Below are 25,041 nucleotides of genomic sequence, written 5' to 3'. Positions count from 1 at the left end.
TCTCCGTCGAGCAGTTGAAGCAGTAAAGTCAGGCACAAGTGGGAGTAAAAATCAAACGCACCAGTCGGGCAAAAAGGTGATTGGCTGCTGAGATCACGGGGCGCAAGGCACGATGACAACATTCAGAGCTGTTGGAGACTGAAACGAAAACTCCTTTGATTTCCTGAAGGAATATAAAACACCGAGACGGAATATGAATCACGGGGAAGTATTTGTTTCATCTTTATTGCGAAATACATTGTATTGCATTACATACATGGTGCGTTTGCTCGTGCAACTATGTGACATTGCCTCAATACACCCTCTAGTGTCAGCAGACCTCAGATCAGAGCTTCTTTGAACAGAACATAATATGGTATTAAGACAATAATAAGACATAGAGACCCTTTCTTTATTATGATTAAAGGGTCAACATATGAATGATATACGTACGTTATGTAACAGTGTAAAGTCAAAGACAATGTAAATTTAAAAAAAAGAAGTATACACAAGTTTCAGATATGGCTTCTCTGACCAAGTAATTTTTAAAGAAAGCATATTATTATTGTAAGGGTCTGTAGTACACATATACTTCGTGGATACCCTATGGCTACTCAGATATTACTGTCATCAATTACATGTTTAACTACTTGTTTCTTTCAGTTTTTATAGCTCTTTCTTTTTCTCATTATTTCAATATTATCCCTTGCTCACTTCTTTCTTCTATTCGCCTACACGTTTTCCGCAGTGCTGTTCTATTTGAACTAAAGTAGAAATCAACTGCACATTGGCTTATTATCTCAGTGTTTTCCATTATGTTTTACTGAGTGATATTCATGGGAAAACAAAATACACAAATTAAGACAAAAAGGCCAGGGGACGAGAAAATGTTCTCGGAAAAAAATCAGTAGGCTGCTAATGTAAAGAAAGATTAAACATTAAGTTTCTCACGTTTCACATCGTTGATCTGACGCTTACCATGGGGCGTTGTCTCTTAGCGAGGAGGCGGAAATAACTAGTTTGTGATCTACGATTGGTTTAGATTGTGGCGTTCTTTGACGTATCCTGCACGCCATTGGCTACTCTCAAACGTCATCCTCGTGCTGATCTTTAGCTCGACCAATCACAGAGCGCTTCTCACTCGGCTCATTCACACAATTCATGGTTTATATGTGTTTCATTTGCACGCGCTGACCACAGATAACTACAGTAGCCTATCGCGTGCTCCTTATGTTAAAAGTTGTCACATTGAAGCCCCGCGTTGATTATTACTGCCCATTTCACCTGTGAGGGAACACATTTCCACCACGCTACTTGAGACTCTCGCTCACCTGTTAGCCACTTTTCAATCACCATGGCCACGCGCGCCCGACCGGTGAGTTGTGACGTTTTTTTCTATCGTGCAACATGTACGAAAGTTTAACTTTTCATGATGTCTGCTCGACCTGTGTCACTATTCTCCGCCTGCGTGTCACACAGAGCAGTAAACGGTGTGCAATCATCGGGGGGTCTGGCTTCCTCGGCAGACACTTGGTGGAGAAGCTGTTGGACAGAGGCTACTCCGTTTCTGTTTTTGACATCCGTCAGAGCTACGAACTGCCCGGTGTCACCTTCCACTTGGGAGACCTGTGCGACAAACAGGTGAGACAAGACGAGTCCGATCTCATATAGATACTTTGTGTATATATTATGTATATGTATACATAAGTGTGTCTATGTATATATGTGTGTGTGTAACAAAAAACTCATCTTTTTCGACTACACCTTGAATAAAGACAGTAGCAGTAGCACTTTGGCAGCACTAGGATGGCTCTTACTGATAGCACTTTGTAGTTTTACTTTATCAAAGTACTTTATTGTTTTTATTAAAGTATGATGTACTCTCTTGATTCTTGTTTTTCTGAGTTCGTACTCAAGGTTGAATCATGCACTTATTGTAAGTCGCTTTGGATAAAAGCGTCAGCTAAATGACATGTATGTGTGTATGTGTATGTGTGTATGTGTCTCTCCAGGCTGTGCTGTTGGCTGTGAAGGATGTGTCCCTGGTCTTCCACTGTGCATCCCCAGCTCCTGCCAGCGATGACCGCAGGCTGTTTGAGAGGGTCAACATTCAGGGCACGCGCACCGTCATTGAGGCCTGCGTCGAGGCCGGAGTACAGGTGAGGCAGTGGGGCAGGCAGCCTGCTATTAAGTTTTCAGGGATGAAAGCTGCCGTTGACGTGGCTAAACTGATCTGTTATTTTGTTTTTTGTTGTTGCCAGAAACTGGTCCTGACAAGCAGCGCCAGTGTGGTGTTTGAAGGGAAGGATGTTAAGAATGGGAGTGAGCACCTACCATACGCCAAAAAGCCCATTGACTACTACACAGAGACCAAGATTGAGCAAGAAAAGGTAGAAGAGTGGTAGTTTCAATATTGGTCTCACCAGTTTGTGCTATTGCCCCAAACTAGATTGTTTGGGTTGTTAATTTCTTTGCATAGTTTGCATGTTTTCTCCACTTTAGTATATATGACCTTCCTGTGATATACTGAACCCAGTGGATGCTAGCAGTCTTCACCTCTTTTGAAAAAGGATTACATAATTTTAATGAAAAGTTTATAGTTAATAGTTTTCGGAATTTACTCCTTACGTTGTTGATTTATTTTGTTGATTTTGTTAGATTTATTTTCATCAGCATCTTACACCAACGCAATAAAACCTCCAGCAGTGATGAGTACATCGGCTACCAGAAAGATGAGCGCAGTAATCAAACGGTGTTGCAGAATTGAATATTTTCCACTGTCTTTGTGTCTCAGCTGGTCCTGGAGGCTTGCGACAAGGAGAAGGGTTTCCTCACAGTCGCCATCCGGCCTCATGGCATCTTTGGTCCTCGAGACCCACAGCTGGTTCCTATTCTAGTGGACGCGGCTCGCAGGGGCAAGATGAAGTTCATCATTGGGTAAGTCGTAGGGGTTTAACCAACTAATAAAATATACTAATATTAATGGACTATATGACTGGTTTCAGCAATAATCAAGGTAAATAGTTAGACGTATGAATACATATCTAGGTGCATGAAGTGGTGCATGCTGCTGATTTATCAACCACTCGTGAGGCACCACTATTTCGAGGCTGCTTGTTGTGCTCACCTTTTCTAGCGTTACTAATGCCAACTTGTTTTTACCATAATACATTTCTAAAATCATGTTTGCATTAATTTATGTTTTGACACTGTACTAACTTATAAAAAAGTATCTCTCAATCCACCTGCTCTCCACCCTCCCTCTTCTTAAACTGCACTCTCACTGGCCTACCCACTTCTCCCCTACACTTGAAACATTTCAATTACTTTGAGGCAGGAGCTCAGACCCATGGACCAGTGTGCTAAATTAAACTCTTTTTTATTTTATTCATTTATTTGTATTCTTAGTGTTTAATTGTATATTTCTTTTTTTTGTCCTTCTGTCTTTGTTTTCTGCAGTGATGGGACCAATTTGGTGGACTTTACCTTTGTGGAGAATGTAGTTCATGGCCACATCCTGGCCGCTGAGCACCTGAGACCAGACTCCCCCATATGTGGAAACGTGAGTTAGAATAAAATCCAACACAGAGCCGGTTTAAAGAAATGGATACAACTGTTGATTTTGCTACTTCGGATTAGAATTTCCATTTGTGAACGCGTTGCAAACTGAATTTTGAGTTAATACGTCTTGTATCTTCCGCTCTACTTTCAGTCATACCACATCACCAACGACGAGCCAGTTAGATTCTGGGACTTCATGTCTGAGGTGTTGGTGGGTCTGGGATATGCTGCTCCCCGCTACCACCTCCCTTACACTCTGGTGTACGGTCTGGCCTTGCTCCTCTGGCTGCTGGCCTTGATCCTGCACCCTCTAATGTCCTTTAAACCCACATTTACACCAATGAGAGTGGCTCTGGCTGGAACCCATCACTACTACAGCTGTGACCGTGCCAAGCGGGACATGGGCTACAAACCGGTAGTCAGTCTGAAGGATGGCATCGCACGCACCGTGCAGAGCTACCCTCACCTCAGACAAGGGGCTTGAGGGTTTAATGGAGGCCAAGACTGTTGAGACATGTAATGCTGTACAGTTACACTCACTAATAATGTGACCCTGAATGGACAACTAAAATGAGGGAACAGAAAGTTTATCTTTATCCAAACCTCCCAATCTGAAGCAGGTTGGTGCCTTTTCAACGTTTATGTTCCATTTTCACCAGCAGATGGCAGCAAGGCATTCTGATTTAAATCAACACACTGCAGTATGGCCTATCCAAAGATTTAAAGCACTGAGTTAACAGTTAAAACAATAGACTCTGTGGTCACAGCTGGCCTATTGGCCAACACCACAGACCACCACTGAAATATACTAATCTGTGAATTCTAACTGTGAATTCTGCAAAGACGTAGCAATATTGTTTTCTTCTTGTGCTGTACACACATTGAGATGCTGCTTTCTATGTCAAAATGCCTTAATACATTACGCTACCACGATTCTCCCACAACACCTTGCCTAAAAATATTGTTTAAAATGACTGACTCTACATTATACATGGTCATACGTGTGTGGACTGGGATGTGTGTATTTTTGTCCAACTTTAGTTAGTTTGGGATTGTCCCTTTTTATTGTTTCAACAGAACAATACCCCTGTCACCAGTTTTCTGTGCTTTGTGTTGAACTTGTTGACGCTCTGACCGCATCCCTATTCAACACCATCCCATAATTTAGAGTGTAGGTTCACCATTTTCAAGTCTGGCCGATTCCAGTACATATATTCACATTAAAGAAATGTTTGCTGGCTGTAACTGTTCCTCTTGTCTATACTGACAATGAGAAGATCTCTTCCTAATGGGATTTGTCACCCTAAGTGGGCGACAAATTCAGGCTTTTTCATTATATCAAAGTTCAGCCAAAGCTAATATGAGTCATTAGCAGTGTTTTAGATAAACACATTAAGGTGTGATATCCAAACCTACTGTGTACAAACAAGTCCAGGAAGCCTAAACAAGGAGACACTTTGATGAAAACATGTAACATGTTTAGGTTTTCCATGATATAACTAAATGACTTGTGTTAGTGTTGCATTAGGAATGTCTCGTCATTGGTGGAACGGACAGGAGGAATGCAGCGATCAACAATTTACATATGGAACTGGTTTCTGTTCTCATATTTTGCTCGTCGAGAGTTTTTCTATAGATACATAATTCACGCACATTTTTCACGTTCCAAACACTTTGTACCTTCACGGCGATACTGAAGTATCTCTGGTATACTGTATATCATCCGGATGGCATGCATTTCTAGGAGTTGCGCTCGGTATTAAAAAACTATTCAACGACAGTCATCCAGTACAATGATGGGCTGGGCTAGGACGAGACATCGTGGGATTTTGTAATCCTTCCATTTTTACATTCCAGCTTTTATTTTTGTTTTCAGTGATGACAAAGTTATAAAAATGACAAACTTGTCAAAACGATTTTGCCTTTTCTCGGTGAAGCATTTTTCTCATTCTGGGTCTTGGTGTGGTGACAACAAGGTGGGAGTAAAGTTCAGATAGTTTGCATTCTCTGTTTAATTCCGCGCCTGCAGCACCCTAATGATTCACTGCTTGAGTCAGCGTCGCAGGCAAGGCCGTCTGACTGGTTTCTCGCTTTGGGGAGGGAGAGAGAGAGAGAGAGATCCAGGTAGATAATAGACCTCAGGTTTGATTCTTGAGTGAAACTTTGTCTCTCAGACATGCTTATTCCCTCTTCCACCCCCTCGCTCGTGTGTTGCGAAATCTATTCACACTCTTCTGATTTGAAGGACATTTGGTAAATATATGTACATGCGGGGGATCGCTTTTTGTACTGAAACAATGGTCAGCCAATCTGTGCATACTGCGGCTTTTTTGTTGCATTTTATGAAATACATTGTTGGTTATTGTAGGAGTGAAGACGTATCCATTCTCTCGTCCTTTCACTTAAAGTCACTTACATTGATCAATTACTTTGTTTTGTGTTAAGCCTTGTCTGCCCTCCTCACTAGACTACAAACTATAAAAGGTTAAACAAAGTCACGACTGTCTTTTACTCAACTCTGCAAGTTTTTAGTTTTCTTTGTACAGAAACAAATGAAAGTACACTTTTTATTTCAAATATAAAATTTGAATTCAATACCATCAAAATGAGATTGCTTTGATGTTTTTTTTATTGACGTGTGGGCCACTGTTTCTGTTTGTCTCAGTTCGGTTGTGTGTGCTGTTCTTGATCTAATTTTAATGATGTGTGTGTGTGTGTGTGTGTGTGTGTGTGTGTGTGTGTGTGTACGTGCTTCCTAGGTTTTCCTACCCAGTGAGCATGAGAGGAGCGTTCCCACAGGAGGTGTTGCTGCAAGTTGTTTCCTTCATGTTTGCTATTCTGTGCACCTCATTGCCCTCTTCCCTTTTGCCTCGCTCCTCCAGAATTGAATGTCAGACACCTGTACGACAGGTGTGTGCTTGCCAACTCCCGTGAATATACATACGGATGTAATGAACAAAAATGAGTTCATAGCAACCTCTATTACGCACACGCAGAGACACACACGCGTACACAGAGACACACACACGCATAAACACATTCGGCTCCACCCCACATCTACCTTCCTTGACTGGCTTGGCTTGTTAGTGATCACGCCCATACCTGTTCGCTAGCACGGAGGCCGAGACACCTGTCGGACAAAAAGACTTTCCCTTTGCTCACAGCAGACACTCAGAGACACACTGGTCACAGACTCAACTGAGCTTGGACATTTCTCTGCTGGATATAAAGTAAAAGCAGGTATGTACTCAGGCTGGTTAGTGTGTTGTTCACAACATGATTTAAAGTATAAGGATAGATTCTGTAGTCAGAGTGTCAGTAATCAGCCGCTGTAAGAACAGAAAATGTAAAAGTAATCAATCATGTTACCATAAACTGTTTGCCGGGAGTCTTAACTTGTTTGCCCTCTCATTTTCTCTGGGTGTTTCCCTGTCATTATTGCTTGTGAGTAGAGTTGTCTGTCCGGCTCCTTGTTTATCTTAAATGCTGTTGTCGTTCATCAATCATTTATCCTCTCTGGACCGGTGCACTGAACCTAAGATAAATATGCTCTCTGAGCCCTCAGTTTATTTGTTCCGTCGCCAATATCGTGAACAATATTCTCCACAGATATTGTGGCGACATGTTTTTGAAGGAGTGAATTCACAGCCCCGGGAGTTTTACACATTTGCATTGTGAATTTGGTTCTACAAGTTTGTATTAGCTGTTGTCCGCACCTACTTTCTTGTTTAGTTCTCGGGGGGGGTGGGTTTCCCATCGAGTATTTCACTTTTGGCCTTTTAAATAACTGACTGGTCATTGATTTTGAATAAATGAAAGCAATGTTTTACCACTTAAATCACTTGGTTTTAATGTGTTTTGTATCCAAACACAAAGAATCACAAACGTGTGTGAATCCATTTATATTCTGGCAACGGCAGTATTTCTTTGGAAGGTGGTAGGACAGGCTCATCGACATGTCTGAAGGATGACACAAAGGAATGCTTTACAGAGCAGAGTGTCTTTTCATGGGGAGGGAACATGTCGTGGGAAGGGCCCTTTTGAGACAAGACTGTGTCACAATAATTTAAAAAAATCTGCAAATTCACAACGTGGTTTTTCCAAATTATCAGGTGGCTTGTAGAGATAACGAAACAAAGAAGAGAGAGACTCCCTGAGAACAAGCATGTCAAAAGGTGAGTAGCTGCCTGGTGTGATCTGAATGTGAGATAACGCGTTTCCTCCAACAAAAGCCAAGTGCGTACGTCCGTGTGTCTCTGCGCCAAGCTGCTAACTGACATTTCTCTGCAAAAATATAAGTGGTTGATTATGTTTTGTGTGTTGGCCCAAAGGGGACTGATTGTCGCACATGCCATCAAGCGTACAGTGATTAAGATGTCCTTAAGATGCAGCCTACCGCGTGTGTGATCTCTCAGATGGCGAGTGGGTACGTGACCCGCATGTGTTTGTGTCTCGAAAGGGGAAAAAGAGTCTGTGTTCATTACCACCAAAGTGCGGACCAAGCTGAAGGGAGACAGCTGGTGGCAGCGCAACAGTGATGCTCAGGCTGAACCCGACAAGGAGAAACCATGGTGAGACGCATGTTTGAAGTCGGGCTCTGTACATGTCATCCTTTACTCTGCCACTCGAATAGATAAGACCAAGTTCCTGTGATAACATGCAGGTTAGCGGAAGTAAGGGCCAGCCGTGTGAACGGAGCCCCTATTGAGAGCAGTCCAGTGTCGTCACCAACAACATCCACTCCGCCACCAGCCAAGTCGGACGCTGAGAGGTAAACACAGATGTCTAATGTCACAGAGTTATCTAACCCCCCCCCCCCCCCCCCCCCCCGCTAACCCAACACGACACCACTGTGCTGACAATGAGTCTCTGTTTTGAATTTAGAGCACCGACCTCAGGATACCTCATTAGGTAAGATTATCAGTTGCTTAACACTTGCGCATTTAGACATCCAATTTGAAACCAAAGTGTAGATTTATTGGAGCACTGTCAAATGGGACCGAAAGGGGTATTTTGTGATTGAACTAGATGTTATATTGATGAAAAAAAACGAATGAATTTAGTGACTTTTGTTATTCTTTCAGAGGCGTTTTCACTAAACTAGACAAGTCCCCTTCATCTTCAACAACTAACGGCGTTATGTAAGAGCTTCTCCCGCTCAAACAAGCAAAGTTAATTGTGTGACTAGACATTCCCACTTTAATGTGAATTCTTTTCTTTATTTTTCTTACAGTCCATCAACGACACAATTCACCAAAAAACCCTCAGAAAGCTACAAGAAAATGTGAGCGCACACAAATCCGATTCCCAGTTGACCGCTGGCAGAGGAGTGAGAATGTATTTTCACGAGGTGTGTGTTTGCTCCTTAGAGCCCCTTACATCGTGAGGCCTCCTGCAGAGAACCAGGAGAGCTGGCTTAGCAACGAGGAGCAGGAGAAACGGTACGGCTGTCCTCACGCCGCGCAATTTGAACTCGCATGCCCCGGAAAAGAGATTACATTAACATCATAATGACTCATTTTGCAGAACGGAGGCTGCCAGCAATGTCCTGAAGAAATCTTCAGTCAGGCAGCGGTCTTATGTGCTTTCTGCTGCTAAGAAATATGAGTATGTATGTCTTATGTCACTCCCCCTAAGCCAATCTTAACACTCAATAGCACTGAGTCATATATTTTTTAAAGACATGGAGAAATTGTGCTTTTCATTCGTGCATGAAATGTTGGGCATTTACAGAGGAATTTCTGAAAAAAATGTTTGTTGTAAAAACCTCAGGTCTCAAGAAACGGCCCCTGAAACCTCTGTGGTCAACAGCAGTCCAGCGTTTGTGGCTAGAAGGTAAAGACTCCCTCTATCACCTCTTAAAGTCAAAAAGACAAACCTGTGAGTCGACGTTTCAAGTGTTACTTTGTCTTTGTCTAAAATGTGCAGGGTGGAGATTATCGATGATGATGGGAGCGTTGCGACACCGGCACCTTCCAGCGCTCTGCCCCCGTCCCCCGTCGTCGCCTCCGCACCCGACCTCAAACCATGGAAAGCGTATGTCCTGTCCAGCGTTTCTACATCCTGCGCAACAAGCGCTTTCTTCAAACGCATTCATTCCCCGTGTTCTTTACAGGATCGACACCCGGGTTAAGACGGCTGTTGATGTTGCTGTTAACGAGCCCGTGGCACCAAAGGCCGTGGAGCCTGCCCCAGAGCCCGTGAGGGAGGATCCGCCTCCAGCGTCTGTTACAGCGAAAGAACCATTTGAAGACGACGTGGAACCAGGCTCCCCCAAGCTGGCCAAGCCTCTTCCTGTGCGCATCCCGAAATGCTTTCAAGTAGTCTCTACAGAGCCGGAACCCAAGAATTCAGGCATTTCTTGGCCAGTAGACAGCGCTCTGGTCGACCTCCCCCCAGCGTCACCAACCCCAATGTCAGCTACTCAAGCAGCCCCCGCCCCAGCTTCACCTGTCACCCTCTCACCTGCCCCAGTGTCTGTTACAGTAAAGGACCCATTTGAAGACATGAAACCTCTCCCTGTGCACATCCCAAAGTGCTTTCAAGCAGTCTCTACAGAGCCAGAGGCAGAACCCAAGGATTCAGGCATTTCCTGGCCAGGTGACAGCTCTCTGGTTGACCTCGGGCCAGCGTCACCTGCCCCGGCTTCACCTGTGCCTCTCTCACCTGCCCTGGCTTCACCTGTGTCTCCATCACCTGCCCCTGCTTCACCTGTCCCTCTCTCACCTGCCCCGGCTACACCTGTGTCTCCATCACCTGCCCCTGCTTCACCTGTCCCTCTCTCACCTGCCCCGGCTTCACCCGTGCCTCTCTCACCTGCCCTGGCTTCACCTGCCCCGGCTTCACCTGTGCCTCTCTCACCTGCCCCGGCTTCACCTGTGCCTCTCTCACCTGCCCCGGCTTCACCCGTGCCTCTCTCACCTGCCCTGGCTTCACCTGTCCCCCTCTCACCTGTCCCAGTGTTTGCTGCGACAGAGATCCTAGTGAAGACCGAACCAGAAACAGAAATGACACCGAAACCATCTCAAAAGCCAAGGTCAGATTTCCACTCAACAAAATCAGTGCGGCCGCATATTTCAACATAGCATCATCGGTGGAAAGTCATAACGTAGATTGTGTGTGTGTGTCTGTATATATATATATATATATATATATATATATATATATATATATATATATATATATATATATATATATATATATATATATATAGTAAAGGACCCAACTTAACACACCCTTATACTTCAGTAAAGGATCTAAATACCTCCACTACAGTGTTTTCATCATTATACTTTATCCTGAGCCTCAAACATCAACATAGTGTCTTCCAAGATATTTTCGATATAATATGGAGAATGAATATCACATTTGCTAAGCAAAGCTTTCATGCTTCGCCTTCATGTGGTTTTCTTTGTGCACGTTTTCTCCGATTCTTTTCTTGTGTATGATTGAAAGCTGCCTTGGAATGTCATGTGTTTGCTCTCCATCTATTTTCACAGCTCCAGTGTTGACACGCTCACCACCTTGTCCGACACTCTCATTGCTTTCGACTCAAGTTCAACCAGGTACTGGAAAAACAAACTAATGAAAACAGCAGAAACCAATATGACATTTATTTTTTTTATTCCTTTATGTTGCAGCCCCAACAAGCATCTGATAACATGAGTGTGTTTCCTCTCCAGCTTTAAGGATGACGAGCCAGTGCTGGCAGAGGACGAAGCAGGTTCAGCAAACATTCAAACCACAGAGAACGGGTATAAAACAAAGAACTTCCTCATTCATGTCGTAGGATTGGCAGAATAGAGATAACGGGCATCTGCCAATGTGTTCACTTTGAAGTAATCACAAAATAACCCACATATCTGTTTTAGGTGCCTTAAACCCCCTCACACAAGAGGGTCTCCCGAATTAGACTTGATTTAAATGTGGTACTTAAAAAATGTAATATATCGACGTACGTGTGCGTGCTAAAACAGTTGCACTCATTTGTTTTCTCTTACTGTCTGCAGTGTTGAAGAGGAGCCAGAGCTCAGCAGCTCTATACCAGTGACAGATGATCTCCTGGCTTTCGCCAATGGGTTCGTTAGAAATACATTCTTGCTGTTTTAAGAGAAGCCTCACATTAGACGTCGCTTTTAATATTCCCCACAAGGTGGCACTGTTGGACTTCTATTGACCCACATCTCCTCTACCTCAATTGGCCTGTTCGTGCCCTGAAATCTCCTGTATCCTAAACCCCCCCTTTGTTCATCACCACAATCTCCTCTTCCTCTTCCTCTCATCCTTCCGCCTCTGCAGTCCAGAGGAGTCTGCAGAGCCCGTCCCCTCCAGTCCAGGACGCTGGAGTCTGGATCTGCTTAGTGGACCAAACAGGGAAAGGTATAAGAGCTCTTTCCCACCCAAGCCCTAAATACAGATGTTATGCAAAGAATTATCCTTTCATCAGTAGAAAATCAATAGCTCCCTTGTCCGGAACAAGCAGGGGCATTACCCTAAATTACTTTGCCAGAGTTTGGTACGGTTTCAAGGGAGCGTGCGCTCAAACTCTGCTCTGTGTTTGACTTCAGCGTTTTGATATTTTTAGTGTGTTAATCCCAGCAAAGTCAAGCGGCACCCTGGATCTGCTGGCTGACGATGTCATTCCCATCAACACACAGACACACAGGTGAGAAAGAGACAGGCTCGTGGTGGCCTCTGCTCCCTGTCCCTCCCATCCTTGTGTACCATTAATTCTTATCACTGCAGATGAAGGAGCAAAGTGTCCCAGCTCCCTGAGGTGTAGGCTTTTTAATAAACCCCATCCGCCTGAAGTTTGATCCATAAATCAGGGCTCCTCCACATCCAGCATTCTATTTTAACCCCTGCACCGTGTTAGATGGAAACAAAGTTGCAGATTCCTGAAGCAACTGAGCAGTGCTTTGAAACAGAAAGCCACGTCTTATCTGCGGCGCGACTGGAAATAGACGAGAATGTTCTGTACTGATTAGTATTGCTGCTTTGTTTTGTCTCCACCCGCCTCAGCATGCAGCGAGAGGAGAAACAGACAGATGAAACAGCCAAAGAAACACAAAGGTAGAGGGAGATGACAGGCTGCTCTTAAACAATTATCTATCTATGCAGAGATGTTCCTGCTCAGAAATGCATTCTATCCGGATATGCCGTGTAATGATTTATACCAACTCTGCTGTGTCTCTCTCTTCCCGCCAGCCCCACAGAGACCGTCACTACAACCACTAAAACTGTGATCATTACTGACAAAAGGTATAAGAACACACACACACACACAGACACACAGACAAAAAAAAAGGCGGTTCTGTCCTATATTCAGATGTTTTTCATGCTTGTTAAATTGTTCAGTGGGTTCCAAGCTTTTCTAATGGACTGGCGTTGTAAATAGTGTATGAGAAGAACCACACTCACCTTTACTTGCCCTCTTTTCCCTTCCCATCACGCCATTCATCCGTACCACTCTTACTCACTTACTTTTCTGTCACGCCTCCGCGCAGCCAAGAAGACAAAGCAGATCCATGGAGCTCACGTGAGACGACCACGTTCACTGAATCAAGGTAGTTTATTTACCGCCATGTCAGATATGGAACTGGTGTTTAAAGATCTCTGTGTTAGAGTGATTGCAATATGTATGTAAATGTGTTTAGGAAAAGTTTACTCCACTGACACTGAGTGGGGGAAAAATAAAATAATCGTAAAATAGATCCTCATTCCACTTAAATAGGCAATTCAGTTTTAACGCAGTCGATACAAATAAATTGTTTGGGATATTGTTTCTTGTTTGTAAAAAAAAAAAGAAATCTGAAAAACAGATTTGATCATAATCATGATCTGTTTTGTTTTCAATAATTGGTACAGACTAAAGCCAGGGTTCAGCGTGGGCGGAGGAAAGCTTAACGACTCTGATTTCTCCATTCAGCAGCCGAGGAGTCTCTCCATTTGTCAAAGACATTCTGATTTTGATTGAGTTTGGCCCTGGGTTCCTCCGTGTTCCTGTTTACCATTCTAACTGTATTAAATCTTTCCATTATGAGTCAATGTGATCAGAATTCCTCTGACATGAGATGGGCCATGCTGACAATTGAGAGTGAAATCAGTGTGAAATTGTTTTTCAGCTCGGCTGATCCGTTTGATCCATATCCGATAGGGACCACATCCTCTAACAGGTAATCATATTGGTTTGGAGCTGTGACTGTTTTCCAGCCAGCCAGATAGCATCTCGGCATGCATAATGCAGCAGTTTCTGATTATGAGCCACTTTTCTCTATTGCAGAGCTTCTGACCTGCTCCAGACTCACTCTGATATTTCCAGCAACAGGTACTGGAATGATGATGCGAATTCCCTCTTTTTCTGTTGTAAAGCGGGTTTGCGGCATCGATATTATCACGTTGCGACATAATATTAGAATCTGTACAACTGCTTCGCTTTATTGTTCATTGTAATATATTGTATTCATAATCAGCAGCTGGTATAGCAGACAGCACCTCTGTTGGCACACCTTATTAACAGTTTTTAAATTATTATTTCTTCAGTGCATCATTTACTTTCATGGGGAACGAAGATCCAAGTCCAGAAACTAAGTAAGTTCCACTCATCTAACATCTTCTCTGTGATCCAGCTAAATATAAAAAAAGTTAAGAAAAAGGCCATGTGAGTTTTTTGAAATTTCATTTTATTGTTGCTTATTTAGTCTAACTAACAGTCTAAAACCAAAATGTATTCAAATTATGATTTAAAGCAGAAATCTTCAGATTTGAGGATCTGGAACCAAAGTTTTCTGGGTGTTTTTCTTTTGATAAATCAATTGAAATTTTGACTCAATCAGCAAAAATATTAGTGATTAATTTTCTGTTGAGTTGATTAACTTTGAAATATGACTTCAATTCATTATTTTTCTTGATATTCAGTGAGGCAGAGACATGTTCCCTATGGTGCACCTGCAGTTTTGTTAAAGTGTGTTTGGGCACATAGGATATATACTTTAATAATCTAATAAGGGGAAATGTGGTTGTGGCAGCAGCAAGCATAAATAAATAGAAGACATTTAAAAAATAATAATAATAAAAATGCAAAGTATATGAAGTGTGTAAATAAAGTATATACAGTGATGTTATTGATGTTGATTCAATTGACGGTGGATCTGGCCAGAGATGATTTATTATACAGTCTTATAGCAGTTGCTATGCCTTTTTATTAGGGAGTTGAAAGATGACAGGAAATGGCGTGCAGCAAAGAGCGGGGCGTAGTGGTTCATAGCCGGTGCTTTAAACCCCAGGGCAACCCATTTCCTGAAATTCTAATGTTTTACTTCACGCCATTGTCCCCTTTTTTTTGTGTGTGTGTGTTTGACAGTATTAGCAGTAATGCGTTGGAATCCCTTGCAGACGACGTCGTCCCTATCAACACTGAAACCACAAGGTATTAAACTGGGTTTAGTGCATAATTGTGTTATGAATGATACATGCAGGGAAATGGAAATTATTCTCTCAAAGTGCACACATAACGGTCTGAAATGCTTGATCTGTCATAACTGCTCCACGATCTCTCTCTCTCTCTCTCTCTCTCCCTCCCTCTCCCTCTCCCCACAGTCTCAGCACTCAGAGGTCATGGGCACGCACGTGGGAAACCAGCGCACCTCAGCAGGATAACACAGAAGAGAGGTGATGACACACATTGATTTACTCTTACGCGTCCACACAATATCGTCCACTATGTTTCATTCATCGACATGCACCCATCCATGTCCATTATGTGCTAAAAGCCTTTCAATGTATGCCTCCTCTCAGCCAAGAAGCTGTACCAGAAGGCCAAACTGTAGATCAGGAGACGGTGGTCATGTTTGAAAGAAAGTAAGTCATCTTTTTTTATTGAAAGCCCTGTGTGTCTATCTGTTCCTTTTTTATTCCCATAACCTCCTAACGAGGCTTTTGCAGCATCTACTCATTGAGCCAGAAAACATTGTGCACTGGTGCCGATGGAAATAGGTCAGATATATATTTGTAACAACTTTTCTTCACAACTTTGATAAATAGACCCCCTTAAAGGCTTCAAACAAAGATATATATATATATATTTATACACAATATAAAGTGTGTAAATGTGTCAACTTGTGATGTGACAACTTGATGTCTTTGTGCTCAAGGTCCTCTGAGAATGACTCTCCATGGGACAGGTGGACGTCACCCACTGTCTACACCCGCACTACCATCACAGGAGGAGAAGAAGAGGAGGAAGAGGAGAAGGAGATGGAAAGGTATTCCCATGGCTCATTAAATGCATATTTAATCACTTTATTTTCACAATTTCAGCAGGAAGTCATTACAGCATCTTAAAATGTGAGGCCTGTCAACCATTTAATTGAAAGCAAGCTAAATTCAAGTTAAAACTTCTTCACAGCTTAGCCTGAGAATAATCAAATCCTTTTCAACTTGTTATGTTTTTACTTTACACTGTTACTTCTTTACCTGTATTGACAGACCGTTTAATGCAAGATTGTCCTCTGTTTAGTAGCACGGGGTATACAGAGACGGAGACGGTCACAACCATCACCACCATCAGGTTTGAATGATTGATTTGATTTTTAAAACTCATTTCTTATGATGACAAATTTGGGAATTAAGAATGAATTTCCAGCGCGAGAAGCATTTGGGTGATCTTTACAATTTCAATGCATGGGGAAGAGAGGGCTCCGGGTGCAGCAATGCCGCAGTAAAATAGAAAAGAGACCCCTCTGTACCAGCAGAGAAAGAAAGATCAGGTCATACTGCACAATTCTTGCTTGTTGACTGCTACAGCCGACACTTTAAGTCTAATATAGTTTTCTTGCTTTCCAGGGAGGTGCACAGTGGACAACAGCTCGCTATGGATCGGTAAGTTTATGATCTTAATGTCAGACACATCATATTGCAAGGATACTTTCTCTAGAGGGTTATTTTCTGCTTTTTGGTCTGTTGATTTTCCTACTTTTGTAAAGAAAGTCTCCTTTTGACTGGAGCTTTTCATCTTGTATTTTAAGCAAGGATCTGGTACTGCATGATGATGAAATTTATTTGAATACACAAACCATCTAATATTGAGCCATCTGGGCTTGTTTTACACTTCCACCACCCTTTGTGTTGTGTTTGTAATTTAGGGAGTGAGACATTTAGGCCAACCCCTGTGGGAATGCAGCTGTATCTGCTTATCGCTGCAGTCTGGCTCTAATGCTACCTGCAACTCCTGCTGCATGATTCCTGGTTAGACAGACGCCTGACTATTACTGAAGTTAAATGACAAGATCTGCTCTCCCATTGTCTTTCAATTTGCCCTCATTTCCTTCCCCCTAATTATCAGTCTCCAGATGTCAGATTAATGGCGTGTATTAGGGTTGTCCTTTTGTCAAATCACAGCCCGTTAAACAGCACGCCATTATCAAGCGATGGCAGAAAATGATTACCTCCTGAGTTACATTTGACAGATGTAAAATCCTTCCGTACGACCCATCACACCGCTGTCGTCAGTGAGTGAGAGATGAGGCTTACACTGCTGCGCTCTGTCTCCAGTTATGAAACCTATTCCAGGAGCGATAGAGAAGAAGACCAGCGTGTCCAAACACCAGAACCCGAGGCCAAAAAGTGAGTGATTTTAACAAACTAGATATTTAAATGAAAGTGACGGCTAATATTTTTTTTAACTAGGCATATGAACTCAATCTTTCTTTTGATCTGCCCGCTGCTCAAGGGGTTTTGTGTACGTGAAGGAGTATGTCAATGCGTCAGAGCTGTCCATGCATAATGCCAGAGACTCATCTGACATGTAAGACCAATGCAGAACAATCAAATAACACTATTGATATAAACAAAAATTCTGCTGAATAAACCTTTTCAGCGCTGCGCTTATGACATACTAATTGCTCCTTTTTCCATAGCGGGTCAGATTATTTGACATCCAGCTCTGCCGATTATTCTTACAGCAGCCCCTCCACTTACTCCAGGTAATAACACAATTCAGCTGCTTTCATCTCCTGCTCTTCAGACGACAATTCAACTGCTTTCACCAATTACACATCAACCGACAGTTTGATTCCTTTTAATGCTTCCACTTCGACACACACTTCAAACCTGTTTTAGATCTTCACCTTTTGAAGAAAAAAGAAACTTCCGCGCTTTTAACTTCCAAAAGTTCATTGTTCATACACAAGTTATTTAAAGTGCTCTGATACACGTCAGTCGACACTTCTTGCACGGACACAAAACTACATTTTACTCTAAAGGGTTAACATTTATCGTAAGATTTAATGCATTTCATTTGATGCAAGTAAATTCATTGCCTACAATTCAACTGCCGCATTATTTCAGCGCTTCTATTTTAAAGTGTAATTTAAATTACTTCCAGCGTTTTGTATTGACTGCTATACTTCAACTGCAAATTCCCAGCGAGAATACACACACTCTGTTAAGATTTTCAGTTTGTTTCTGCAGTGAGTGAAATGATTTGCCATTTCTCTTACGCAGCTCCTCCACTGACTTCTGAAAAAAAAAAATATACAATTCCCTAACCGGCCTTAAACCAGCCATAAGCCTAAGTCCTTTCTCCCCCTGCCTTGTTACTTCCAGTTCTGCCGGAACTAGATACGTGTAAGCACTCGGGCAGACATCGCAACGAGCCAGCTCATTAGGAGGCAAAGCAGAGACATCAAAGGATTATTTGCACTTATTCACTTCCCTTGCACAGGAAATAAAAGGTCACAGGTTATTTTTGCAGACAGAGCTGCTTGAGTCGTGGCCAACGTAACTTGTCTCAATCACTGCGTCTCCCCAGTGGCCTGCTGTCATCCACCTGTAATTTCTGCGGCGAGCCGGTGGGTAACGATGCCAAGATCACCATCGAGCACCTCAATATCAACTGCCACCCCAACTGCTTCAAGGTAGTTCATCCGTCTGCTCCTTTTTGAAGATGCAATCTGGTATTTATTGGACTATAAAAACGTCCTTCAAGGGCAATGACCTGGAGGAAGTGAGCTTTTCGTCCCTTTAAAAAAGATATTTTGACATTTTGGTAAATGTGTTTATTTGTTTTTTGTAGAGAGTTCGATGAGAAGATTGATACTACTCTCTAATGTCTGTCGGGTTATTGTGACGTTCCACACGGCAGCAGTTACAGCTTTAGTCAGTGGGAACACTATCCATTGGGCAAGGATTTGATTTTGACTTGTACTACCTTTTTTAATTCTTTGTGTTTAAGACTCAAGTCCTAAATACAAATTATATTTTGCTATTGCCAGTGGAGGAATCAATGGTATAACCATGTTATTGCGTTTGGTATACTGTGTATCATGGAGCAGTACATTAGTATGAGTAAGTTTAAAGGATAAAAACACTGCTCTTTTTCATAAGTACATTTCCTTTTACATTCTCTCAATGTTTCAGTGTGGTGTGTGTCGGAAGCCAATGGGAGACCTTCTCTACAGTATGTTCCTCCATGATGGGAAAGTCCACTGCGAGATCTGCTACAGCAACGCCTTGGACTGATGATCGGAGCCCGTCTGCATCCTTCCCTTATTGATCATTTGCATAGAAAGTGGGAACTCGCATCTTTCTCATTGTTTGGACTGTTTGGTTTGAACTTAGGAATCATGTGGTTTGGGGTGATCAAAAAGGTTGTTATAGTGAACAATATGACTATTGAATGTTGATTTTGAAATTAGGTGATATGTCTCAAATGTGTTATAGAAGCTTGTGTAGTGTTTTCTTCGTGGGGAAAGCTGTATCTGCCTCCGTAAACTATGAAGGATATGTATCATGAACGGACTAATACTGGCTCGTGGGGAACAAAGATATGATTTAGCTACAGTCGAAAAATGACTTTATTAGAAAATGTTTCCTTTTTTTGCTTCCTGATACAAAATAGTGTGTGCACATGTGATGCTTTGTTAAAAAAATAAAAAGATTTATATAATCCTGTTATAAACATGTGATGCAGTCTCACTGAGTTCAATGTTTTGAAAAAGAATATCTTAACGTCATGTAACAGAAAACTGTTCAGACAATATTATAAAGTAACTGCCGAAGAAATTAATTAGATGAGCGGTTCCTGAGGACTACTTTGCGAAAGCAGTGGTGAATTCCCACAGGGGAGTTGTGTTTAACTTTACATTTGCTTTTCACCACTCCCTTGGTGAAATAATATTTTCCTTGCATAGACACTTAAAACAGCTGTGTACATAAATGTGACTTTACCTAATAACCATCAGCTACCTGCTGTAAACTGTAAAGAAGCTCAGGCACTTCATTGGTTCCCGTCTGGATGGGCTTCACACACAGTTAGACACAGATCCCTTGGCTCTGCCCCAGTCCAATGAAAATCTGCCTCCCGTGAGAATGTGCCTCTGTGGAACAACTGCATGGCACACAGTTAATGTTAACAATGCAAGGCGGAGTGAGGGCAATGATAGCACCTCAGTTAGAGCCATAAAACGACTTGAAAATATTAGCATACAGAACATTATTTTCCCATCACTGAACTTGGGATAAAGGACAAACATATCAGCTCAAGAAAATATCAAAATCTATTATAATGTAACTAAATTGCTCATAACGGTATCGAAGTTTTGGCTCGGGTGCAAAAGTATTTGTGAATTCTGCTTCATTTCCTCATTTAAACCGAGAGGATGCATAACCTCTGTAATCCTGGAAGTGCTCCAGCCTCCTGTTTGTTTCAAGGCATGTGTCAGTGTTTTCCTCTGGCTCTGCTCACAGCAATGTTTTGGATGTGCTTCCACAGCAGCGAAGGGTCTGACTCGTTATGTCTTATCAAAGACTCCAGCCCCTCTGCTTGGTCCAGGCTCTGCCAGTAATCCTGAGGCCATATTTGCAACCATCTGCGGACAGATACACGAACAGATTAGGCTCATCACAGAGAATATTTTAATTAGACCATTAAAATAGACTGATGTCTCTTCCCTTGGGACGTTGTTATTCACATTAAAGCGCAGAAAGTAGAAGGCTTTCACACCTGGCACAGGGAATAATTTAAGACAAACTCACCCATCATCTGCTGGTAAGTCTTTGACATTTCCGTACCCCGGGCTTGGCAGGGGGCAGCCCATGTGAGAGTTGTTGGCCATTTTAAACTGAGGCGGTTGCTTCTTTTTCGGGCCTTTCCTGTACGCTCGTTCTGCTGCCAGTCGTGCATTCTCCTGGTCACACACGTAACATTCAAATCCATTTAGGTAGTTGGGTTTGCTCATGTCATTAACCCCCCACTCACGAGTCTCCAGAGCCTCCAACAAACGAGGGTTAGTGATGCGGCTGGGGTTTTTGAACTCTAAATATTTAGCATACTCGTCATCATTCTCGTCGAGACGTTTGAGGAATTCACCGAGAGCTTTTGGTGAGGGGAAGTTATCTATGATGATTGCAGAGCGGTTGTTGGGCATCCAGTCTGCCACCACGGAGGAGCCTCGATAGACGGGCACACAGCCCTGATGGAGAGGCCGCCACAGCTTCTCTGTCATGTAATCTGGACATAGGCCGTTCTCCAGCGCCAGATGAAATTTATAGCGTGCAACAAAATTCATAAAGTTAGCCTCTTCGCCAGTAGCAGTGGCCGTGTCCTCCAGATGTACAGGCAGAGGTTTATTGTTCAAGCATTTCCCATAGGAGTCCACCTATGGAGAGAAAAATAATGAGTGAGAAAGTAGAGAGCACACAAAGGAAACCTTGAGGAGATTATTAATCTCACACTTTTAATGGTCTGCATTTTTCAAAATATCCTGATGAGACATTTAATTCCTCGATGGGGGATTCACAAACATCACACACGCTATATTTACAAATCATTTACAGAGGTGTTACTGCAATTTTGAATTCTTGACCTGTGTGCACAAACATGTGCAAGTGTAAACGAGGAAGAATATAAAGCTACAGATTTTTAGTCAGTGTGAACCAGTTGAGCTGTATTGTAAAGAATGGCTAGAGGAGGATTATAGTCGAGGAGACTACTGAAAATTGTATTCAACTACAAGCAGATGCAAATTAAGACAAAAAAAGGATAAGTGCAAATTCAAGAATACTGTAACAAACCTTTTTTTTTTAAAGGAAGGAATAACCAAGGAGATGTGCCTACTAACTACTTTACATACAGCAATTTTACAGCATGTGAATTGTGGAACTATAATCCTCCTCGCTTATAATAATTGGAAAATTGCTTCTCACTGTGCAGCATACAGCTTTTATATAAGAGTCTTAACAAACCAGGTACTTATCTGGAAACAGCTTCACTCTTCAAGCATCCATCTTTGTAAATAATGGCCTTAACGAGCAGCTCTGTACTGTACCTGAATGTACTTCATGAGCTCCTGGACATATCTGTTTCTGTCTGATGGTACATCGCAGTGAGACTGCATGTAGAGCACAGGACCCAGGCCCTCCCTCCTCAGCCGGTTCTTCTCCACCAGGGACACAACCACCGGTTCCAGCAAGTAATCCAGAGAAGGCAACCACTGCAGGGTCAGAGGATAGTCGGACTCCCTGCGAAACGTGGCAGTGTAGTTGAACAGCCTGATTCCCGGTCCGTGGGAGAGGATGTAGTTATTCATAGGTGACTCTTCATGGAAAAGTGCCCAGGTCTGGTGGCGGAGACGAGGGAGTGGCGCCTCATATGCCCGAAAGTCTGTTCCATAAAAGATGATGGATGCGGTCCGTTTGTACAGCTGGACCTTTCAAGATCAAACTCAAGATTACTGGCAGTCAGAACGACTTCAGATCGTGATTCTTGTTAATGTGAGCATGCACCTTCTCCTGTCTGAGCCAAGAGTTCCAGTAAAAGGTTTTATGAGGTTATATATCTTGGGTACCTTGCGGTTGCTTGTGACCAGGCAGGAGGATGTGGCACAGTCAATGCGTTCAGAGTCCCCAGGGAAATGTGGGAACAGGCCCCCACTCCACCAAAGGAGGATGGGCAGCTCCCTGTTGTTACGGCGGTCTTTGTTGCCAGGTCCTCTGTATGGACCGATGGAGGCAAACTCCATCTCGGACAGAGCACTCTGGGGCTGAAAGGCTCCTCGGTCCACTGCATCCAAGGCCTCCAGGGTAAGTTGGTCATCTGGAAAGGAGGCAAAAGAGACCCAGACCCAGCACAGGATACCGAACAGGCCCAGACACGCACAGGGCACCAGCCTGACTCTACCCGCCATCTACAAGGTTGAAAAAGAAGAAAAAAAAACATATATTACAGAGACTTGCGTTACTCCGATACAAAGTCACCATTCAAACGAACGAATCAATCAGTTGTTTATGTGTTTACAATAAGCGTGATTTCTAAGTCTCTGTTTTGGTGCTCAGCACAACCCACATTAAAGTATTGTGCATGCAGTTATTGCTCCTCGCAGCTAACGTCGGTGAACAAATATGAACAATATTGACTCAACATTTTAATCATACGTGTCAGTGATGTCTGAGCAGTTATCGAACGAATATCGACACACAAAACAGCTTCACTGTTTCCTACCATTAATGCCGCAGCAAACACATGGAAGGGCGTTTTTCTCGATTCTTTAAACGGGAAACATACAGCTAGTCTCCGTATGAGTTGGTTTTGTGGAGCATTAATAAGGAAAGTGGAGTCTGCTGAGCCAACGGTGCAGGGGGAATAAAAACAGCTGGATTCTTCTTCTACGTTTCAGTTTTTCCTTCGCCTTCTTCTTCTTTTTCTTCTTCTTCGAGTAGCAAACGAACTGCGGCTGCACAGCGCCACCTGCAGCTCCGGAGCGCTTATCGCTGTATTAAACGTCACTGCAACCTGCAAACCATCTTTGTTCTCTGTTCAGTTTGGACATGTTCAAACCGAAATGTACGAGCATACGATAGGCTCGTAGGATGTGTACATAAAACCAAAGATGATGTTTGTCAAGGTAACACATATTCTACTTCATACATAAACGAATAATTAATGATAAAATAAAATCTAGCCATAAGTCAACACAGCTTTGAAATCTAATAATATGAGTCAAGAATCAAGTGTAAATGTGAATCAGCGTCACAAAAGTTGTCCTAATTAATTTTTTACCAAATTATATGATTTGTTCATGTATGAAAGTTGTTCAATTAACTTATGTATACATCATTAATTGCATAAAGGTCAAATACTTTTATCTTTCTCTGTAAATAGTCTTGTACCTTTATCATTGTCAAATATATTTCTTTAAAAGGCACTGTTGACATAGTTCCTCTGCTTTAAACATGTGTGGGGATCATACTTACCAAGAGTAAAAATAGGCTACTTATTATGAGCTTGTGTGAGTCTTTTCCTTTATTAGTATGACTTGTGTTTGGGTAGCTTTGATCTATACAGTGTTAGGAGAAGAATCTTAATCTGCAAAGTGATTAGTAACAGCTGTCATATAAATGTAACAGGGCTAAAATTATTTTTTAACGTATAAAGTAGCACAGAATAGAAAAATGTTCAGGTGAAATACATCAAAATGCACTTTGTGCAGTAACAACACTTCACATTGACACTTTGTCGTCACCATTTATAATAAAATAAAAACAAATAGATTTAAATTTGGGGTTTTAAGACCTCGGTTTGTGTGGGCGTGTGCACGCGTAGCTTCTCGATGGGGGCGCGCACGTCACGACACTAAACCTCGGTCCGATGTAGGGGACGAGGGAGGACCACGCAATATCAAATATTAGGAACAGGGTGAGTCCACATTTATGTATTGTTTTTTATATTAGTATTGGACGCATTCACTCATAGATACATAACCTTGTTGCAACACGTGTTTTTTTGTTGCTTTACTTCTAGTTTGAGTCTAAATGCACTGAAGCTAACGGTTAGCCTGCCGGGGCGGTATGTCAACAAGCACCACACCGGCCGGCTAGCTTGTTAGGCGGCGGGATGCTCGCGAAGCCGCCGCACTGTTACTCTCCGTTGCATTGCAGTTTTAAAAAGCCGCTGACTTGTTTCGGTTCCTCGTTAACTTCCTCTCTGAAAGCGCTCGGTGAACAGCTGCATGGACCCACGACGAAGCAGTATAATCAAAGAGTTTTAGCTGCCAGTCACAACACGCTTGTGCATGTTCGTGGTCTGCGCATGTGCGGTGGTCTTCTTCAGAGTTGGCTCATGATTTTGTCTCACCCCAGTTGTGGCGTAGGAAAAAAAGAACTTGGATACAACTAATGTTGTGTTAAGGCTGTCTAGCAGAGTACACGTGTAGGTTATCGTGAGTCTGTATTACTGTCATGTAGTAAACTAGTCATACAACCCAGAGACCTCTGGCAGACATCTCGGTCCTTCACCCCTAATGTGTCCCTGAAACTAGTCAACCATTACATGTTTCCATTTTTATTTGTGGTCAGTAAGGCCCAGGTGAGGTTAAATACAAATGTTGCTAGGACAGCGGTCGTTTTGCCTTGTTATTTCCACTCACTTATCCACAAAGTCAAGCCCATAGACTGGTTTGGATGTTTAATCGTTATCTGAGAATTCAGTATGTTTAATTTCCTATA

At 42.6% G+C, this 25,041-nt stretch overlaps 3 protein-coding genes across 5 annotated transcripts; 2 read left to right on the top strand and 1 right to left on the bottom strand.

The window, feature by feature from the left end:
• Positions 1 to 122: 122 nt before the first annotated feature.
• Positions 123 to 4,349, top strand: nsdhl (NAD(P) dependent steroid dehydrogenase-like). 2 transcript variants are annotated; one of them, XM_068585087.1, is made up of 7 exons: positions 123 to 1,354; positions 1,459 to 1,620; positions 1,992 to 2,138; positions 2,241 to 2,369; positions 2,774 to 2,916; positions 3,439 to 3,541; positions 3,692 to 4,349. In XM_068585087.1, the coding sequence occupies exons 1-7, from the start codon at positions 1,334 to 1,336 to the stop codon at positions 4,022 to 4,024; spliced, it is 1,038 nt and encodes a 345-aa protein (XP_068441188.1). In that variant the 5' UTR covers positions 123 to 1,333; the 3' UTR covers positions 4,025 to 4,349. The 2 variants fall into 2 exon arrangements, with proteins under 2 accessions (XP_068441188.1, XP_068441178.1); XM_068585077.1 differs by having other exon boundaries at positions 123 to 1,620.
• A 2,371-nt stretch (positions 4,350 to 6,720) lies between these two features.
• On the top strand, positions 6,721 to 19,487 carry znf185 (zinc finger protein 185 with LIM domain). Its single transcript, XM_068590864.1, has 33 exons — positions 6,721 to 6,780; positions 7,653 to 7,715; positions 8,000 to 8,111; positions 8,204 to 8,311; positions 8,425 to 8,451; positions 8,625 to 8,681; positions 8,774 to 8,824; positions 8,910 to 8,981; positions 9,067 to 9,147; positions 9,313 to 9,375; positions 9,469 to 9,576; positions 9,656 to 10,576; positions 11,040 to 11,105; positions 11,223 to 11,294; positions 11,550 to 11,618; positions 11,839 to 11,919; positions 12,125 to 12,205; positions 12,562 to 12,612; positions 12,748 to 12,801; positions 13,665 to 13,715; positions 13,823 to 13,867; positions 14,083 to 14,130; positions 14,903 to 14,968; positions 15,139 to 15,210; positions 15,337 to 15,399; positions 15,693 to 15,803; positions 16,061 to 16,108; positions 16,384 to 16,419; positions 17,092 to 17,163; positions 17,270 to 17,344; positions 17,457 to 17,522; positions 18,350 to 18,455; positions 18,958 to 19,487. Exons 2-33 carry the CDS (start codon positions 7,706 to 7,708, stop codon positions 19,057 to 19,059), a joined length of 3,045 nt encoding a protein of 1,014 aa, XP_068446965.1. The 5' UTR covers positions 6,721 to 6,780; positions 7,653 to 7,705; the 3' UTR covers positions 19,060 to 19,487.
• On the bottom strand, positions 15,854 to 24,613 carry fut11 (fucosyltransferase 11 (alpha (1,3) fucosyltransferase)). Of its 2 annotated transcripts, none has more exons than XM_068585063.1 (5): positions 24,493 to 24,613; positions 22,386 to 22,724; positions 21,867 to 22,247; positions 20,575 to 21,197; positions 15,854 to 20,408 (listed from the first exon to the last, which is right to left on the bottom strand). In XM_068585063.1, exons 2-5 carry the CDS (start codon positions 22,722 to 22,724, stop codon positions 20,258 to 20,260), a joined length of 1,494 nt encoding a protein of 497 aa, XP_068441164.1. In that variant the 5' UTR covers positions 24,493 to 24,613; the 3' UTR covers positions 15,854 to 20,257. The 2 variants fall into 2 exon arrangements, with proteins under 2 accessions (XP_068441164.1, XP_068441155.1); XM_068585054.1 differs by lacking the exon at positions 24,493 to 24,613 and adding an exon at positions 23,039 to 23,449.
• Positions 24,614 to 25,041: the final 428 nt, after the last annotated feature.

Source organism: Clinocottus analis, unplaced genomic scaffold (assembly GCF_023055335.1).
Source record: "Clinocottus analis isolate CAN_PGR_092001 unplaced genomic scaffold, fCliAna1.0.p SCAF_10, whole genome shotgun sequence".
NCBI lineage: Eukaryota > Metazoa > Chordata > Actinopteri > Perciformes > Cottidae > Clinocottus > Clinocottus analis.
Note: the sequence above shows the minus strand (reverse complement) of the source record. Positions and strands in the feature narration are given on the sequence as shown.

What these genes read in the sequence shown, in the direction of transcription:
- znf185 (XM_068590864.1), top strand. An exon ending in CAACAGCTCGCTATGGATCG is followed by an intron (nt 16,420 to 17,091) that starts GTAAGTTTATGA and finishes CTCTGTCTCCAG; the next exon opens with TTATGAAACCTATTCCAGGA. An exon ending in CCAGAACCCGAGGCCAAAAA is followed by an intron (nt 17,164 to 17,269) that starts GTGAGTGATTTT and finishes CCGCTGCTCAAG; the next exon opens with GGGTTTTGTGTACGTGAAGG.
- fut11 (XM_068585054.1), bottom strand. An exon ending in AGCTCATGAAGTACATTCAG is followed by an intron (nt 21,198 to 21,866) that starts GTACAGTACAGA and finishes TTCTCTCCATAG; the next exon opens with GTGGACTCCTATGGGAAATG. An exon ending in GACTTACCAGCAGATGATGG is followed by an intron (nt 20,409 to 20,574) that starts GTGAGTTTGTCT and finishes ATCTGTCCGCAG; the next exon opens with ATGGTTGCAAATATGGCCTC.
- nsdhl (XM_068585077.1), top strand. Translation starts at nt 1,387, where the DNA reads ATGTACGAAAGTTTAACTTTTCATGATGTCTGCTCGACCTGTGTCACT. An exon ending in GCGTCGAGGCCGGAGTACAG is followed by an intron (nt 2,139 to 2,240) that starts GTGAGGCAGTGG and finishes TGTTGTTGCCAG; the next exon opens with AAACTGGTCCTGACAAGCAG. An exon ending in CCAAGATTGAGCAAGAAAAG is followed by an intron (nt 2,370 to 2,773) that starts GTAGAAGAGTGG and finishes TTTGTGTCTCAG; the next exon opens with CTGGTCCTGGAGGCTTGCGA.